Source organism: Capra hircus, chromosome 5, assembly GCF_001704415.2.
Source record: "Capra hircus breed San Clemente chromosome 5, ASM170441v1, whole genome shotgun sequence".
Lineage (NCBI taxonomy): Eukaryota > Metazoa > Chordata > Mammalia > Artiodactyla > Bovidae > Capra > Capra hircus.
In genome coordinates this window covers 92,888,355-92,905,965 of record NC_030812.1, presented here as the reverse complement: position 1 = coordinate 92,905,965, position 17,611 = coordinate 92,888,355, and the positions used below count along the sequence as shown (strand labels likewise).

At 38.3% G+C, this 17,611-nt stretch overlaps 1 protein-coding gene across 4 annotated transcripts in view; it reads right to left on the bottom strand.

The window, feature by feature from the left end:
• EPS8 (epidermal growth factor receptor pathway substrate 8) overlaps positions 1-17,611 on the bottom strand; it is a 208,314-nt gene that overhangs the window by 22,916 nt on the left and 167,787 nt on the right. For all 4 annotated transcript variants that reach the window (XM_018048434.1, XM_018048436.1, XM_018048433.1 and 1 more), the window contains exons 13-17: positions 14,558-14,706; positions 11,101-11,284; positions 5,896-6,029; positions 1,696-1,795; positions 16-159 (exon numbers count right to left, since the gene is read on the bottom strand). In XM_018048434.1, coding sequence (XP_017903923.1) covers positions 16-159; positions 1,696-1,795; positions 5,896-6,029; positions 11,101-11,284; positions 14,558-14,706 — 711 coding nt within the window. The remainder of the gene's footprint in view (positions 1-15; positions 160-1,695; positions 1,796-5,895; positions 6,030-11,100; positions 11,285-14,557; positions 14,707-17,611) is intronic.

Sequence of the window (17,611 nt, the reverse complement as noted above, 5' to 3'; positions counted from 1 at the left end):
AAAAATCATAATTACCTGTATGGTATGTGTGTAAGGTGGATCAGCTCGCCCTAATCCAGATTCTGGAGGTCTCACGATATCCAAAATGTTATTTGGCACAAATCCAGAGTCTCCACTTGCATTTCGAACTTTCCACCATTGCTTCCTGTCATCAAGGATCTGTCATCATGCAAGAAAATAAAGATGTCATTTCTACACCAAACTAATCTATGAAGGAAGTTCAATCTTCATTCTTAGACCAGGCAAATGGTTTCACTTCTAATACACTGACTCAACCCCAACATACTGTGGGTTAAATGATTCTCAGGAATTACACTAAGAATTACAATGAATAATATAGAACAGGTATGGTACCATTCCACCCCAGGTCCATATTACTTCCCAAGAATGTTTAACTATTTGTGGCATCAGAAGTGTTAAGATGAGTCACTTGGAAAACGTCTATTGTTTCCACTGTTAGAATAGACAGGAAATATATTTTAAAACCTTTTTTTTTTACAATAACTATTATGACCTGGCCACATTATATATTAAAAAAGATGACGTCTCAGTTATAACTAAAGAAAGAGATTTTGGTCATGGTGGATTATTCCCAAAACCATTAACAAACTCACTGCTGGGTACATTTGTACAAGGGTACTAAAACAGGAAGGAGGAAATGTTCTCTCTTTTTAAAATAAGATGGTGTCCCACTACTGGGCACATACCCTGAGAAAACCATAATTCAAAAAGATGCATGCACCCCAGCGTTCACTGCAGCACCATTAACAATAGCCAGGATACAGAAGCAAGCTAAATGTCCACAGAGAGATGAATGGATAAAGAATATGCAGTACATATATACAACGGAATATTACTTGGCCATAAGAAGGAATGAAATTGGGTCATTTATAATGATGCAGATGAACTTAAGAGTCTGTCAAACAGTGAAATAAGTCAGAAAGAGAAAAAATATCATTTATTAATGCATAGATAAGGAATCTAGAAGATGACACTAATGAACTTATTTGCAGGGCAGGAATGGAGATGCAGATGCAGAGAATGGGCACGTGGACACAGCGTGGAAGGGGAGGGCAGGGCAAATTGAGAGAGAAGCACTGACACATACACACTGGCGTGTGTAACACAGACAGCCAGCGGTTATCTGTTATCCAGTTATCCCAGTAACTCCATACACTGGGAGTTCAGCTTAGTGCTCTATGAGGACCTAGAGGGGTGGGATGGGGCAGTAGGAGGTAGGCTCAAGAGGGAGGAGATAAACACACACACACACACACACACACACACACACACACGCACACACAGCTGATTCACTTTGTTGTACAGGAGAAACACAACATTGTAAAGCAATTATATTCCAATTAAAACAAAAACAAAAATTATGGTCCATCTACATCTGAAGTGATAATCAGCCTTGATTCCAGAGAAAATAAAGGCCAGAAGAAGGAAGAGGCCAAAGTAAGCCAAGAAATCCAACCACATTCCCCACGAAACAAACACAAAAGAGACAAATCAGATATCCCTTCCTAAACAGACACAGATATCTGTAGTATGCTATATCCTTGGAAAGGTAAAATATACCAAAGAATAATTTCTTGAGCTCAGCATTTCTTTGAGGAAGGTTTAGATATATGCTGGAAAAGGAAAACAATAAGTTTACTTTACTAAGAGTATAAAAAGGTAAAATTCTATTACCTCTAAGATATCATCCTTTTGAACTGAGAGCTCACTGTTGTTTCTTGCCACAAAGTCATACTTGGATTTGGCGTATTTCTTGGGTTGTAGATCATAATTTCTACAAAAAAAAAAGAAAAAATATGATCACCCCGCTAGCTTTTCATAAGAAAAATAAAAGTAAAATGCTAAGGCAAGCCAATTTCTACCATAAACCATTTGGACAAGTTATTTAGATAGTAGTTATTTTATTATATCTTATAGAATACGAGAACTAAAATAAACTTTGGCGATTTTACCATTAAAATGAACAAACTATGGCCAGGGTAAAAATAAATAATGCAAAATCACAAAGCTAGTTAGTGCAAAGCCAAATCTAGAATGCAAATCTTTGAATTCTTTGTCCATTAAATCCAATATCCAAAGTACTGGATATTGTTTTGTAAACCAACATTTCTACCATGAAAGGGCCAGGATAATGATCAATGTTACCATGTGTCATAAAATTAAGAGAGACTGGCGATAATTTCCAATTGTGGTAATTTAAATTATATGTTGATTTCACTGATTCAAGCAATGACTTCAATTCAAAAATCAAATATCTATGAAAACATTATGACTAAGTGTTAATTTTTAGGAAACCTTTGTCTTGTTATCTATATTGCAAAGGAAGGTATGGATTAAGTACAAGACAAATATAACCTCTTAATTTGTTAATTAATTTACTATAAACTTATTATAAGAGTAAGAATATGTATATTTTTAAAAAGCTTTATTTTGTATTGGGGTACAGCTGATTAACAATGTTATGTAAAAAACAAAAACAACATTATATATAGTTTTAGGTGCCCAGCAAAGGGACTCAAGACATAAATATACATGTATCCATTTTCCCTCAAACTCCCCTCCTATCCAGGGTGCCACATAGCATTGAGCTGAGTTCCATGTGCTATACAGTAGGTTATTGTTGATTATTTGTTTTAAATATAGCAGTGTGTACATGTCCATCCCAAATTCCCCAACTATCAAGAACATGTATATTTTTTTAAAAGGAAACTTTCTTTAAAAACCAAACACTTCCTTTAATCATTAAATGACAATTAACAAATTTAACAATGTAATTTTAAAATGCTTTTATATAATATAATAAAAACAGACATATCAACAGTATACTAATATTTTCATTGCAATAATGAAATAATAAGTTTATTTTAAAATTAATTTTACTCCCTAATCTTCTCCTCTATTTACATTCCCACGTTTCCTCATATATTTCTGTCAGAGAAAAAGCCGGAAGGAACTAAAGATGCTTGGTCTTTCTTCCCCTGTGAAGTGGCCATTCAGCTTGTTGCCCACCTAGATCGTCTGTAATATCGAGTCACAGTGAGGGCTGCAGGACAGTCTTTGCTATTTTGTACGTCTTAGAAGTAACTGCCAGCATGCATTTACAGAGTGCTTTAGAATTTACAAATCTTCACAGTTTATAGTTTCTTGCCCTCTATAGATTAAACATGGGTAAGACACTGACCATAGTCATCAATCTGAGAATCACACTTTGCAATTTTTTAGATGTACCAATGCTTCTTAAGAGATCTAGCATGTATCAAAATGTATGGTCTCTGTTTCTGATTTGCAATAATAGATACACACCTGATACAGGGTCTGCACATAGAGATACACACCTGATAGAGTCTGCACATAGAGATACACACCTGATACAGAGTCTGCACACAGAGGTACACACCCGATACAGAGTCTGCACACAGACGTACACACCCGATACAGAGTCTGCACACAGACGTACACCCCTGATACAGAGTCTGCACACAGACGTACACACCTGATACAGAGTCTGCACATAGAGATACACACCCGATACAGAGTCTGCACACAGACGTACACACCCGATACAGAGTCTGCACACAGACGTACACACCCGATACAGAGTCTGCACACAGACGTACACACCCGATACAGAGTCTGCACATAGACGTACACACCCGATACAGAGTCTGCACATAGACGTACACCTCTGATACAGAGTCTGCACACAGACGTACACACCCGATACAGAGTCTGCACACAGAGATACACACCCGATACAGAGTCTGCACACAGACGTACACACCCGATACAGAGTCTGCACATAGACGTACACACCCGATACAGAGTCTGCACACAGACGTACACACCCGATACAGAGTCTGCACATAGAGGTACACACCCGATACAGAGTCTGCACACAGACGTACACACCCGATACAGAGTCTGCACACAGACGTACACACCCGATACAGAGTCTGCACACAGACGTACACACCCGATACAGAGTCTGCACACAGACGTACACCCCTGATACAGAGTCTGCACATAGACGTACACCCCTGATACAGAGTCTGCACATAGACATACACCCCTGATACAGAGTCTGCACATAGACATACACCCCTGATACAGAGTCTGCACATAGAGACACACACCAGATATAGAGTCTGCATATAGAAATACACACCTGATAGAGAGTAGGCATATAGAGATACACCCCTGATATAGAGCAGACACAGAGAAGGTAATGATATGAGACTTCTAAAAAAAGCCACAAATTGCTTTTGAATAGCAGCAAACTATAATCCCTCAAAGGTGAGGGTTCTGAATTCAAAAAGTGCTTTCCCTAAATGGCACAATAATTTCAATGAAGAGTGAATATACTTCATATGGTATTTACTGCATTTCTGGCATGTAGTAAGAGTTTAATTATAATTATAATTTAATAATTATAAAAAACAAACTCCAAATCTCTGTATTATATTTCAGACCAGAAAACTTTCAGTTTTTGTAAGAATGATGACAAATTTTCTTAGCAACATCAAAGATCCAGGTGTCTATTAACTACTCAGCTTCTGTTAATAATAAACCCAGCTGAGAGAGATTGGACCCCTGAAGATAACTGAGATATTCAATTTACTCCTTTAAAAAATTCTTTCTCTGGCTAAATATTGACAGTTTTAAGGTCTCTATGCTTGAATATCCCTTCACTAATGGAATTTCCTTCACTAATCTGAAATAATTTCTAGAATCATCACAGCTAAGACAGAAAAAAAAAGGAAAAGGATAATATTAGGATGAGGAACAAGTTACTCAAGAAGAATTTCAATGAAATAATTTTTACACTTCAAAACTGATTTTCACCTGTATCTACTAAAAATTGAATCTATAATTAAAACTTCTTTCATAAGTTGACATTTTCAAAATGTATTACTCATTGTTAACTTTTCTTTGTACTCAATTTAATATGTTACTAGTGCCCTTAGAATAATAACTGTATAATTTTCATATCATTTTACTCAAGTATTATCTCTGTTATCACTCCTGGCAAAAAGAAAATTTTAACCCCACCTTGTCTAGATTCTAGTAAGGAAAAATAGATACTGAAATTAAGGGTGGCTAACACTCATAGTAAGAGATGCTTTGAGATAGGAAAGTACTGGGGCCAGCTCTCTACCCCACTTCATCTGAATGATCATTCTCCTACACCTTTGTTATCACTGTTTCACCTTTTCCTTTCTCTTATGTACATGGGTTGTCTCCATATAAGCCTCACACGCAGTTTACATTGGAAATAAGATGGAAAAAGTGAACCTATTTCAATGCAATTTGTTTCTTTCTCATCTTAATTCTCCATTTTTGCCTACACTGAATTTTTTGAGAAAGTAAACATGGGAAAATAAATGAAGTATGAAACTGAAAAGTAAAAATGAAATACAGAATAAAATGGTAAATAAGGCATTGATTCTATTTAAATATTCAGTTTATATTTAGTTTAAATACTTTAAACCTATCTAAAGGAGGGTTTGTTTGTTTTTGCTGGGCGAGACAAAGATAGAAATTATTTCCTTTAAAAGTTACAGAGCTGGAAAGATCCTTAGAGACCATCTGGTACATACTAGAGAGTTTCAAAACAACTGTTAATTCACAGATTCTGTCAGAAGCATCTTTTAAAACATGGAAAGTCATCCAATGGCATTTGTGTTGTTAGAATTATAGATTGGAGACCTTGCTCACCAAAGCCAGCGCTACAAAGGAGCAGCTGAAACTTTAACAGATAATTACTAGATGGGAAGTTAAAAGAAGTAGTGAACAATGCAGACACTGGCACCTCTATCTGTGTGAAGGCAGAGATAATCATCTACAGCTCTCCAAATCAGGCCAATGAAAAGTTACCTATCTACATGGCGAAGAGGAGTTGGCTTAAAAGCAACAGCAGCCTCCCCTTGGTCCGAATGGGGCCCTCTTCCATAAATGTTATTGAGTGCCGTGTACCCATCAGCTGAAGGATACTCTGATGCACTGGAGTGCTGAAAGACAAAGCAGGGAAGGTTAAAAAATCACCACAACTGTTTGCATGAGCACTGGCATCTGTTAACAAGAACCAACCATCTACTACACTGTGATCAACTTCATTTTCAAGTGATTGACTATTATTACATGTTAATGTATATGAAATGGAAGGGCGATACATTTTTGGCAAAGGCCTACTTATGATAAAAAAAAGGTAATCAGTGCAAAGACTAAATCTTAATTCCAGAAATAACCAGGTATAAAAACAAGAAATTCTTTCCTCTGTGTGAGTGGCTCAGTCGTGTCTGACTCTTTGTGACCTCATGGACTGTAGCCTCTCAGGCTCCTCTGCCCATGGAATTTTACAGGCAAGAATACTGGAGTTGGTTGCCATTTCCTATTCCAGGGGATCTTCCCCACCCAGGGATCAAACCCACATCTCTTGTATCGCTTGCATTGGCAGGTGGATACTTTACCACTGAGCCACCTGGGAAGCCTTCTTTTCTCTGAAATTTCAATAATAGGTGATTTTGGTATTAGGCAGACTTTAACAGCTTGTATAAAAAAAAAAAAACTGGTTGAAAAACAACAATAATAAAACTCTTAATCTTTGCTTTGTATGTTTAAGAAACAAACGTTTAATATCCTACCAAAGGAAATACTACTGCAAGAAAATCATCTGAACTCTACATATTAAAATTATACTACTCTCTCTTTATTCTTAATTTTAAATGTACATGGACACTATGTTTTTCTTAAAAACGGCAGCACTATTATCAGATTTACTATTAACAGAAACACAGAAAAACATTGATCTTGACAGCCAATAGTACAGGATAAGAAAATGCTGAAGTCATTTCTTTTTGCAGTTAACACAATTAACACAGTTAACAGACGTGAGCCTACTGGGCTACTCAAAGGGAGAACCATTATCTACGGGTCCCATTAAGCAGCATAGCTTTAAAGATATGGCCAAAAAAAAAAAAAAAAAGCAAACAAAAAAGCTCATCTAAGGATTCTTGTATTGTTTCCTTATATACAATGAATTGTGATAGCTAGTTCCAAGTGGCATCAGTGGTAAAGAACCCGCCTGCCCACCTTGCGGGCTACAACAGTCCATAGGGTCACAAAGAGACAGACACGACTGAAGTGACTTAGCGCACGTGCACGTACGTGGTAACTGTACAACAGACCCTGAAGCGTTAGAATTCCTTGGCTATTCCAATTGCTTATGGATTCACTGGGACAAAATATTTGAAACTGGGAATGTTTCAGAAAAGTTTTGAATGCATGTTTACTATAGTTAATTCTAGAGGCTAAGTTGGCAGGCATAGGGCTAAGTTCATCCACAGACAGAGGAGGTGAAGATGTCTCCAATGGACTGCTGCTGATGTCAAAATGCCCATTTCATGTAACTCCTGTGGAATATTTATCAGGATGCTGCACTTAACATACAAATACAGATAAATAATTTTTACCATTTGAATACCTTAGCTTAAACCATCAACAGAGTGAAAAGGCAGTCTGTGAGATGGGGCAAATCATGTATCTGATCATGTATCCAAAATATATAAATAACTTAACTCAATAGCAAAAAGCAAACAATCCAATTAGGAAATGGGCAGAGGAATTGGATAAACATTTCTCCAAAGACATACAAATGGTCAATAGATATATTATGTAAAGGTGTTCAACATCACTGATCATCCTGAAAAAGGATATCAAAACCACACTGAGATATCATGCCACACCTGATAACAGCTATTGTCAAAAAGATAAAGGATAACAAGCATTGGTAAGGATGTGGAGAAAAGGGAACCCTTTTGCACTGTTAGTGGGAATGAAAATTGGTTCAGCCAGTATGGAAAACAGTTATGAAAGTTTCTCAAAAAACTAAAATAGAACTTTCATATGATTCAGCAGTCCCACTACTGAGTATAATCTTGAAGAAGATGAAAATAGGAATTCAAAGAGAATTCTGAACCTCAAAATTCACTGCAGCATTATTCATGATAACCAAGATATGGAAAGAACCTATGAGTCCACTACAGATGAGTGGATAAGGACGATGCAGTATGTGTGAATATACAATGGGCTATTATTTGGTCATGTAAAGGAAGAGAATCCTGCCATTGTGACAACATGGATAAACCTTGAAGGCATTATGCTAAATGAAATAAGCCAGGCAGAGAAAGACAAACACCACTTGATATATGTGGTGTGTAAAAAAGAAAAAAATCAAGTTCATAGAAACAGAGAGTAAAAAAGTGGTTGCCAGGCTTGCGGGGGTGGGAGAAATAGGGAGAGGTTGGTAAAAGGGTATAGACTTTCAGCCATAAATAAATAAGGTCTGAGGATCTAATGTAAAATGCGGGGACTACAGTGCATAACATTATATAATTAAAACTTGCTAAGAGAGTAGAACATAAATGTTCTCAACAACAGATAAATATGTGAGGCGATGGGTGTGTTAACTAACTAGATGGAGGGCAGGGAATCCTTTCACAATGTATACCTACATCGAATCACAATGAAGTAGACTTTAAAAAGCTTATATTTTTATTTGTTGATTACACTTCTATGAAACTCTAAGTAAAAAATAAAGAACAAATGGCTTAATTTAATTGTGTATCACATCCGTAGGAGCGAGCACAGGCACTAGATGATCAGGCCATCTTTATTAAACGCTATTGTGAAGGGAAGAGTTGAAGAAACAAGAACCACCCACACCTTCTGCCTGGCTCTGAACATGACAGTGTGGTCAGATGGTATGAAATCACTGGTTTTGAGAATAACTGGGAATATTAGCAGGGAGGAAAGAAATGATGACACTGACTAACTGTGATGACTATACAATGTAGTTTAGGCGGCTGCTGGTTTTGAGGAAAGAGAGTATCGCCACCCATATTTGCCACTCCTCATCACCTATGCCTTTCAATTCAAAACAAAATCACCAGATCCTGAATCACCCAAGTCTTGTCCTGAATGCATCTACTATAGTTGCACTAAAGTATAATAAAATCTCTCTTCTGGGGATGATTGTATTTTCTGCATTGTTACATCGCCATTACTTTAGCCTCTTTTCCAACAAAATCTTAAGGCATAAAATCCCCAAGAACTGCTAGCAGGTGCTTTTCAGTTCCTTTTTTTTTTTTTCAAATGTCTGAATAAGTGTTCAAGCCATAAAATGGAAAATAGTTTACCATGGGAAAATGATAACTCATTACAAGGAAGAATTCTCAATAATTCTTGTAAAGATACTTATTCACTGAGAGTAGACAAACTTTTACACTGGAAGCCAGGACATATTACTCTCTCTTTAAATGCACAAATTGAAAGACAACTCACAAAAGTGAATTTCTGAGGCATACATTATTAAATGGATAAATTTCCTTCTTTAAGGTCTGAGGACTGTAAGCAAGAAATTTCATGATTTGAAAATACTCAGCTGTAACTATAGCAACAGCAAGTGTATCATAATTTCATGATTGATTACATTTTTTTTCCTCTAGAAAAGTTACCCTTTATGAGGAGGGAAAATTCACTGTGATGAGGTCTGAACTATAAAATACAGCTAGGGACATATGTCTGCTAACCAGGGCCAAGAACTGTGAGGTCATCTTTTTAATCACGCAATTAGAGGGAAAGGCAGTTACAGAATTCACCCCGACCATTATCTGCAGCCAGAGAAAAAACAGAGTAGAAAAAGATTATTTCCAAAGTAGTATATTTGCTTTATTTGTAAAATTTCAGAATTTAACCATTCTTTTATAACACTATGGCTATTGTCCAAAGAACTGATTTTAAGAAATTTAATTTATATAAATGCTTCTCCCTAAAAGTGAGGATTTACTTTGATTTGCTATTTCATTCCTTGATATCAAAGTTGCCACACTGTAAATACCCACAGGGATCTGAGAAAATTAAGGAATTCAATAAAGGAAATGAACAGGACTTTGAGGAGGATCTACTCATGAATTTTGTGCTTCTCCTTCCAACTAGACCTCATTTGTCTAACTCCTCGGGTTCCAATCATGCTATTTGATTTGGTTCCACTTTAAATGGTGTTTAATTTTCTGTCACAGAAAAACTCATTTTTAAGGAATGTGAAGAGATAACATACCCAATTTGAATCCCTCTATCTGCTCTCCCCATAAATTAGTCTAAAGCCTACCAAAGATCATAAAAGAAGCAATAAATTTTACGATCTCCTCAGGGTGTAATAGTGGTGTAAGTCATCATTTGGACCTAGGACTCGAGTCCAGGAGAAGCTCTGGCCTTCTAGCCAGGCTGATAGGACTTGGGAAAGCTTAGTATGAGGCAAAAAAATAAAAGAAAGAAAGAAATGAGGCATTCAGGAAAGAGCAGCTTGGAACAGGCTTAGAGGTCCTGGGTCCAAGGGGACTGTCTTGAGGGTCTGATGATGGGAGAGGAACATAGGAAAAATGAGCCCAGCAGCAGCAAGGCAATTTCCTGATAAGCAGAGAAAGTACAGAGTCCAAAAGATGGGATCATCAGGGCTCAAGAGCCCCGGCATGAAGGGCAGGGAGGAGAGCCAGCAGGCTGTGAGGTGTGATACTGGCTGGGTTCAGGCTTCACAGGGAAACAGAGCAACTGTCACCATGACAACAAGGTGAGAGGTAACTGAGAGCGTCAGGACATCTAGCCACTAAGTCGAGAACAATCTTCAGGTCAATAAAGTGAGAACTCACAATCAGAATTACATGAGAATGCACAGATCACTGCACCTCCCTCGAAGGATGATGCCAAGGACGTCCCTGGTGGCTCAGTGCACGAGAATCCGCCTGCTTGCCAGCGCAGGGGACACCACTTTGATGCTTGGTCTGGGAAGATCCCACATGCAGCAGGGCAACTAAGCCCCTGTGCCACAACTATTGAACCCTCCCGCCTCAACTGCTAAAGCCGGTGCCCCACAACAGGAGAAACCACCGCGATGAGAAGCCCCTATAACGCACTGAAGGGCAGCCCCCGCTCACCACCACTAGAGAAAGTCTGCACAAAGCATTAAAGACCCAGCGCAGCCAAAAATAAACATTTTTTTTTTAATAGATGATGCTGAAAGACTACCTCTGTGGATAATCTCTTTGTTTCTTGCTTGCGATGATGTTCCGCTGCGTTTGCCACAGACTCATTCAGTTGATAGAGATCTGGCTCCACTGATGATCCCATGAAGTTCAGCATCGGGGGCTCCCAACCACTGCGGAACCGAGGGACGTATGGTGGAATAAACTGTTCTTTTGGCCACTCTGCTCTGCGGGAGGACATTAAGACAAGTGAACAATCTTAAGAAATTAAGAAATGCTTCTATGCTCAAAATGACCTTCAGTAAGGCTGGCCACACACACACAAAAATGAAAACAACAACAAAAACAATTCACACCTAGCCTGCCCTCTTTCCATCCAAACAGAGAACCTTACATGTTTATGCTTATATTTAAAGGTGATACGTGAAAGGAAGGCCGAGTTCTACTTCATGATCTGCTGCCACTACATTGCCTTAATGCTCCATCAACTCAACTTTTAACACGGATATAGGTCTTTGACAATTTGAGGAAAGAATGCAAAGCTAGAAGTGTGATGAGTACTTAGTGCATAAGGTTCTCCAAGCATCTAAAGCAGTTTCTGATCTTCATCTTCTTCTTCATTCCCCTCCCATCACCATGATACTTTCTGATATATATTTTTCAAAAGAGAAACAGCAGACAACATTCTTAAGGCTCATGACTTTTTAAGTTATGAAGTCTCCTAAAATGAAGCAGGTTACTAATTTTATATATTAAATGGATCAGCTAGATTTTCATCAATAAAATCAAGTGAGGCCTATCTGTAATAAAATCATGATCCATTCATTACTTAATAACTCTGAGACTTATTCCTGCAAGCTCCTAATCACGTAAGAACCACAAAAACAACTAAATGGGAGAGACATTATTAAATTCGGCTAAAATATGTTGTTTATGTTTCACACGATTTAATTCTTCAGGTTATATTTCTACTATGATGAAGTGAGCTATCATTCAGATTGTTATGTACCTTTATGATTCTTTTTTATCTTTATGAGTTTTAAAGTCAGCATATTAATTTCCTAATACTCTAAATAATCAGGATAGGAAATGACCATTTTCTCATGTCAAAGGCTAACAATATGAGTTCCTTTTGATGTCGTTTTCCTGCTGCTGCTACTGACGCTAAGTCACTTCAGTCGTGTCTGACTCTGTGCGACCCCAGAGACGGCAGCCCACCAGGCTCCCCCGTCCCTGGGATTCTCCAGGCAAGGACGCTGGAGTGGGTTGCCATTTCCTTCTCCAATGCGTGAAAGTGAAAGTGAAAGTGAAGTCACTCAGTCGTGTCCAACTCTTAGCGATCCCATGGACTGCAGCCCACCAGGTTCCTCCATCTATGGGATTTTCCAGGCAAGAGTACTGGAGTGGGATGCCACTGCTAGTAGTCATTAATTTTCTCATTTTGAGGTAGGACCCAAGACAAAGAAACTAAAAAGCCTAGACTATTTTAATACTATGAGAACTGATAAATTAAATAAAGTTTACGGAAAAAAGCAAAAAGATCTCTACCTATGCTTACCATAAAATCATAATCTACATAAATCTAATAGATTTAAGAAACCTATTTAACCAGTTTTTACATAGTATGAGATATACAATACATTCCGTATTAATAAATTAATACGCATAAATAAATTTAGATAATATTTTCAATATAAAAGCAGCAACAGCAATGCTCTTTAAGAATCTTCTGCTTGGTAAACCACTCCACGTGTAAAGCACATTCCAACACAGGCAGTTGCCAAAGTCCAAAATATAAGTGGGAATGGTTTATATATATTTCAATAGAAAAAAGGAGAAAAAGATATGAATTGGTCAATTACTTTTAGGCTAGCTTAAAAGCCTTAGGAAGACAAACTGCCAAGTGATCATATGAATGATTTACTCCACGCAGTGAGATTAATACAAAGATTGGAATAAATGAGGAGAGAAGACAGTATTTAATCACATATAATGAAATGAGAAATATTTATAAAACTTGCTTGGCCCAGCAAACTCGAATCCTGCTATTGTTAATGATTACTTTTCCACAGTCACCTTACTGACAAAACATAATTGTAAAATCATTCCCTCTTCTTTTCCGTGTCCACCACCACAGTTCTTATCTCAGGGAGTGCTGACTAATAAGGAGCCTCTACAATTGCGTTATTGTCCCAAGGGTCCTCATGCCTTGGGTGAATTTTGTCCACGTCATTACTAGCGTTAATGACCAGACTGCCGTTTCAAAGGTGTGGCTGTGTGTGTGTGTCACACTCCTACTCACAAAGCTACTGGTTCTCCTCAGCACTGCACTGGGAGCCTTCAGAACACAGCCTTGCTTACCTCTGTACACCTCGTTCGCCACCATTCTTCCACTCCCTGTTCTCCACAATCCTCTACAACTCAAAGTCTATACTCCAGCTAATTCCACATTCATACTCCATTCTCTTGATTGCTTGCTTCACGCCTTCACTCATGCCACTCTCTCAACTGGACAGGCCCTTTCCCTGCTACATGTTTGTGGAAACCCTACTAAGCCTGTTGAAAGGCACCCAAGCAAAATAACTATGAACATCTACTCCAGGGCCAGACTGCCTAGGTTTGCAGCCTAGCTCTGTCATTTATGAGTTGTACGGCTTTGGAAAAATTCCTTAATCTCTCTTTGCCTTAGTTTCCTCACCTGTAAAACAGGCATAATACAGGGACCTATGTACAGTGCATGGTAGGGTGCCTAACAAACACTATATGTATACATATGATTATACACATGCACCTACTGGGGTTATCATCTGATGATTTTAAATGCTAGCCCTTCTTTTGAAGTTCCCCTGGAGAAAGGAATGACCATCCACTCTAGCATTCTTTCCTGGAGAATGGCATGGACAGAGGAGCCTGGTAGGCTACACAGTCCGTGGGGTCATGAAGAGTCGGACGTGACTGAACATGACCAACACATGGCTTCTTTGAAAGTTAACTGCTTTCCTCTCCAAACCGTCTTCCTGACAGCTCCATCTTGCCAAGTGACAGTTTTAATGAGTTTCTCCTGGGACTCATCATGCCTTACACGTCTGTCCTCTCCAGCTTTTTAAGAATTTAGGCCTTCTCATCTACAACATCTACTCTTTCAAACATAGAAGGTTTTAATGAAATATCTCACTAGATTTGTGTACTAAACAAACAACACTTAAAAGTTATTATAGGTGTGCTGTCCTTAGTCACTCAGTCCTGTCTGACTCTTAGTGACCCCATGGACTGTAGCCCACCGAGCTCCTCTGTCCATGGAATTCTCCAGGCCAGAACACTGGAGTGCATAGCCGTTCACTTCTCCAGGGCATCTTCCCAACCCAGGGATCGAACCCAGGTCTCCCACATGGCAGGCGGATTCTTTACCATCTGAGCCACCAGGGAAGCCCTAGTAAATGTGCTGTGCTTTCAAAAAAGGTATTATAGGTATTCGATGCTAAACACGCATGTATGTTTACCTGGTTTTCATCCAAGAGTCTCCCAGTGACATCCACAGCTGCCTCTCATCGGCACTGACCGTGTAATTCAAGAAATCGATGGTGTCCTTCGTCAGTAGGGGGCTGAGCACTGAACCAGCCAGCTCAGGACCTCCTGTTGCCTGTACCACCTAAAGTGGCAACAAATCACTTTTCAGCAAGAAGATGATTATATGTACATTTTCAAAATGTGTAGATTAAAAAAAAAGCATGAAAAAAACAAGTGGTCTTTATACATTCCAATTAAATCTTGATCCAGATCAATCTGCCCAGCCCAATGGTGACTAATAATTTAAAATGAAAAGTTAATAGTTTAACAATTTTCACAGTATCTGTCTATTGGCTTCACATGACTGTACATTCCCTGGAAAATATTCATGGTTACCCTGAGAATTCTTAGCCAGATGGTTTAACTATTGCTGCCTTTATATATATATATATATATATATATATATATCTTTACTGGAAAATCTATTATGCCAAACTTGAGAAATACAGTTCTCAAAATGAATACGCTAGGGAGAAACAAGGCTTGAGTTAACAGTCTATGACTGTGCCTATAAAGACATAGAAAAATAAAGGCATCCAGAGGGAAAGGTGAGAGAAGGAGGAGAAATGGTCCTCTGAATCTATGGTATTGCTTCCCAGAATTTAATTCAAGGAAATGCCCTGATATAAAATAGATAACTTCATGATTAGCAAATGTGAATAAACAGGTGCAACTCTCTGATAAGCAAAATGATGATAAGTAGATGTCTGAAATCTGCTCCAGTGTTACTTCTAAGGGGCTGTTTCCTGGCTAAAGAATGGTAATCTCCTAGAGCAGAAACCAGAGCCCTTTTATAAAAATCTCACCTTCCTGGAGATATGGCACAAGAATAAAGGGATCTTTTTTCTAATGGCGCCAGACCAAAAGTCAGTTTCTCTCCAGTCATCCTGGTGTGCTGAGCCTGCCACGCTGTTTTATGTCTGTGTCTCTGCACATACTGGTTCCCAGCACCTCCAGAAGGCGCTTCCTCATCATTTTAGAACTCTGCTTGGGTCCTACCTCCTCTGAGAAGCCCTTCCTAACCCTACAGTGTAACTCTGATGCACCCTGGGGTCCGCAAGCATGCATATCAGTCACACATTTCACTGTAACATGGACTTGTTTTTTTTCAGTTCTCCTCCCTTGAGAACATGGACCAAAGTTTATCTGACTTTGAACTACAGAAGACACAAGGTTAGGGGAATGAATGAGAATACATGAAAGAAAAGATGAAGGATAAGGGAGGTAGGCAGACTCTTATTTGAGAACAAAACCTACCATGACAGCCTGGCACAGGGATTTTTAAACTTCCAAGCCCTAGAACCTCTAATAAATAGACAGCAATGACTAAGAGGGAAAGTAAGTAAGTAAAGAAACACTAAAATCTTTAGTTTAGCACTGGGAATAGGAAAGGGACCAAAAGAAAGTAAATAAAGGCATGGGCCAAAGTCCCCTCTTGAGAATGTAAGTAGGCATGTGGGCGCATGTTTGTGCTGTGGGTATGCTTGTATGGAAATGCTGTGGACACAGGGAGGTACCCATGAAGTCTTATGGTTTAATCAAATGTCTTTGTTTAAATCGGAGATAACTGCTTTACAGTGTTATGATATCTTCTGCTATACAACAAAGTGAACATGTATACATATATCCCCTCCCTTCTAGCCTCACTCCCACCCAAACCCCATCCCACCCCTCTAGGTCACCAGAGAGCACTGGGCTGAGCTCCCTGCGCCATACAGCAAGTTCCCTACTAGCTATCTATTGTACACATGGTAACTCACAAGGTTTAAAACCACAGAATTTTGTCTGGCTGGTAGCAGGCACTGAATAAATGTACCTATCCACTTCTCTTGTCTAAAAATGTGACTAAATATGTGACTCAGTAGGCAGTACCCTGAATGAAGCAACTGAAGTGTTATGTTTGGGAGACCATTAATAAGGAGTCATTTTTGAGAAATGAAAATATAAAATAAATCAGTGTTTTCAGATGCATGCCTGATTACAAAGAACTAATTTTCATATGTTAGGGAAACCAGTCCCATTATTTTATAGTTCTATTCTGTGTAATGTCTAGATACCTACTTATGATCTGTGAAAGACTGTGAACAGAATGAAAGGAGGTGGCAAAATTGCTTTCTAAACAATACTTCCTAACACTCAAACTAAGATAGTTTTAAATGTGTTGAAGAAAAAAGAATACAAATTTTGTTAATGAGCTAGAATCAGTTTCTTTGCATATGGAGAGCCTTGATCCAATTTTTTAAGGTGCTTAAAAAGCGAGAATTATTCAACAATAACTAGGCAAGTAGAAATCAGATGCTCTATTTATAGCAACAACATAGGGACACATTCATAAATTATTGATGTAGCCTTGAACTTTCATCTTCCATCTTGCTTATCGCAAGATAGTTCTGAAATTCATGTTGATGAGGTTACTTAATTTCCTATGTTTGTAAAACAGTATTCATTTCAGATTCTACTTCAGGTCTTGTCTAGTTACCCTTGAGGAAAGAAAAATGAGGTGTATTCCTTTTTGTTACCTGGATTCTTTTTCTTATTTTTTTCTGATATTCAAGCAAAACCTATGAGAAATGCTTGAATTTGCTCCATTTTTTATAAAGAAAGAAGAACTCAGTGGCCATGGTCTTCATATGCTCTAAATCAAATTAGTGAAATTTATCTGCTTCATAGTTACCATTCTTACCCTTTAAAAAAAGATCACAGAAATAACACACACAGCAGTCACATACCACTAACAATTATCATTATTGCTAGTGTCATTCTAAAACGCAATCATTTGCTCTTTTTATAGGATAAACCACTCAAAACCACTCCATCAAACAGAAAACCGTCCTTCTAGAGGTATTTAAAAGAAAGAGATTCTGTCTTCTCGCTCCCTCACTTGCCCTCCCCACAAAAAGAGGAATGACACCAAATGTGTGGTCTTATACTGTATCTTAGAAAAGAGTGATTTGTAGCCCAGTCTCTTCTGGGCTGTCTGTACGAAA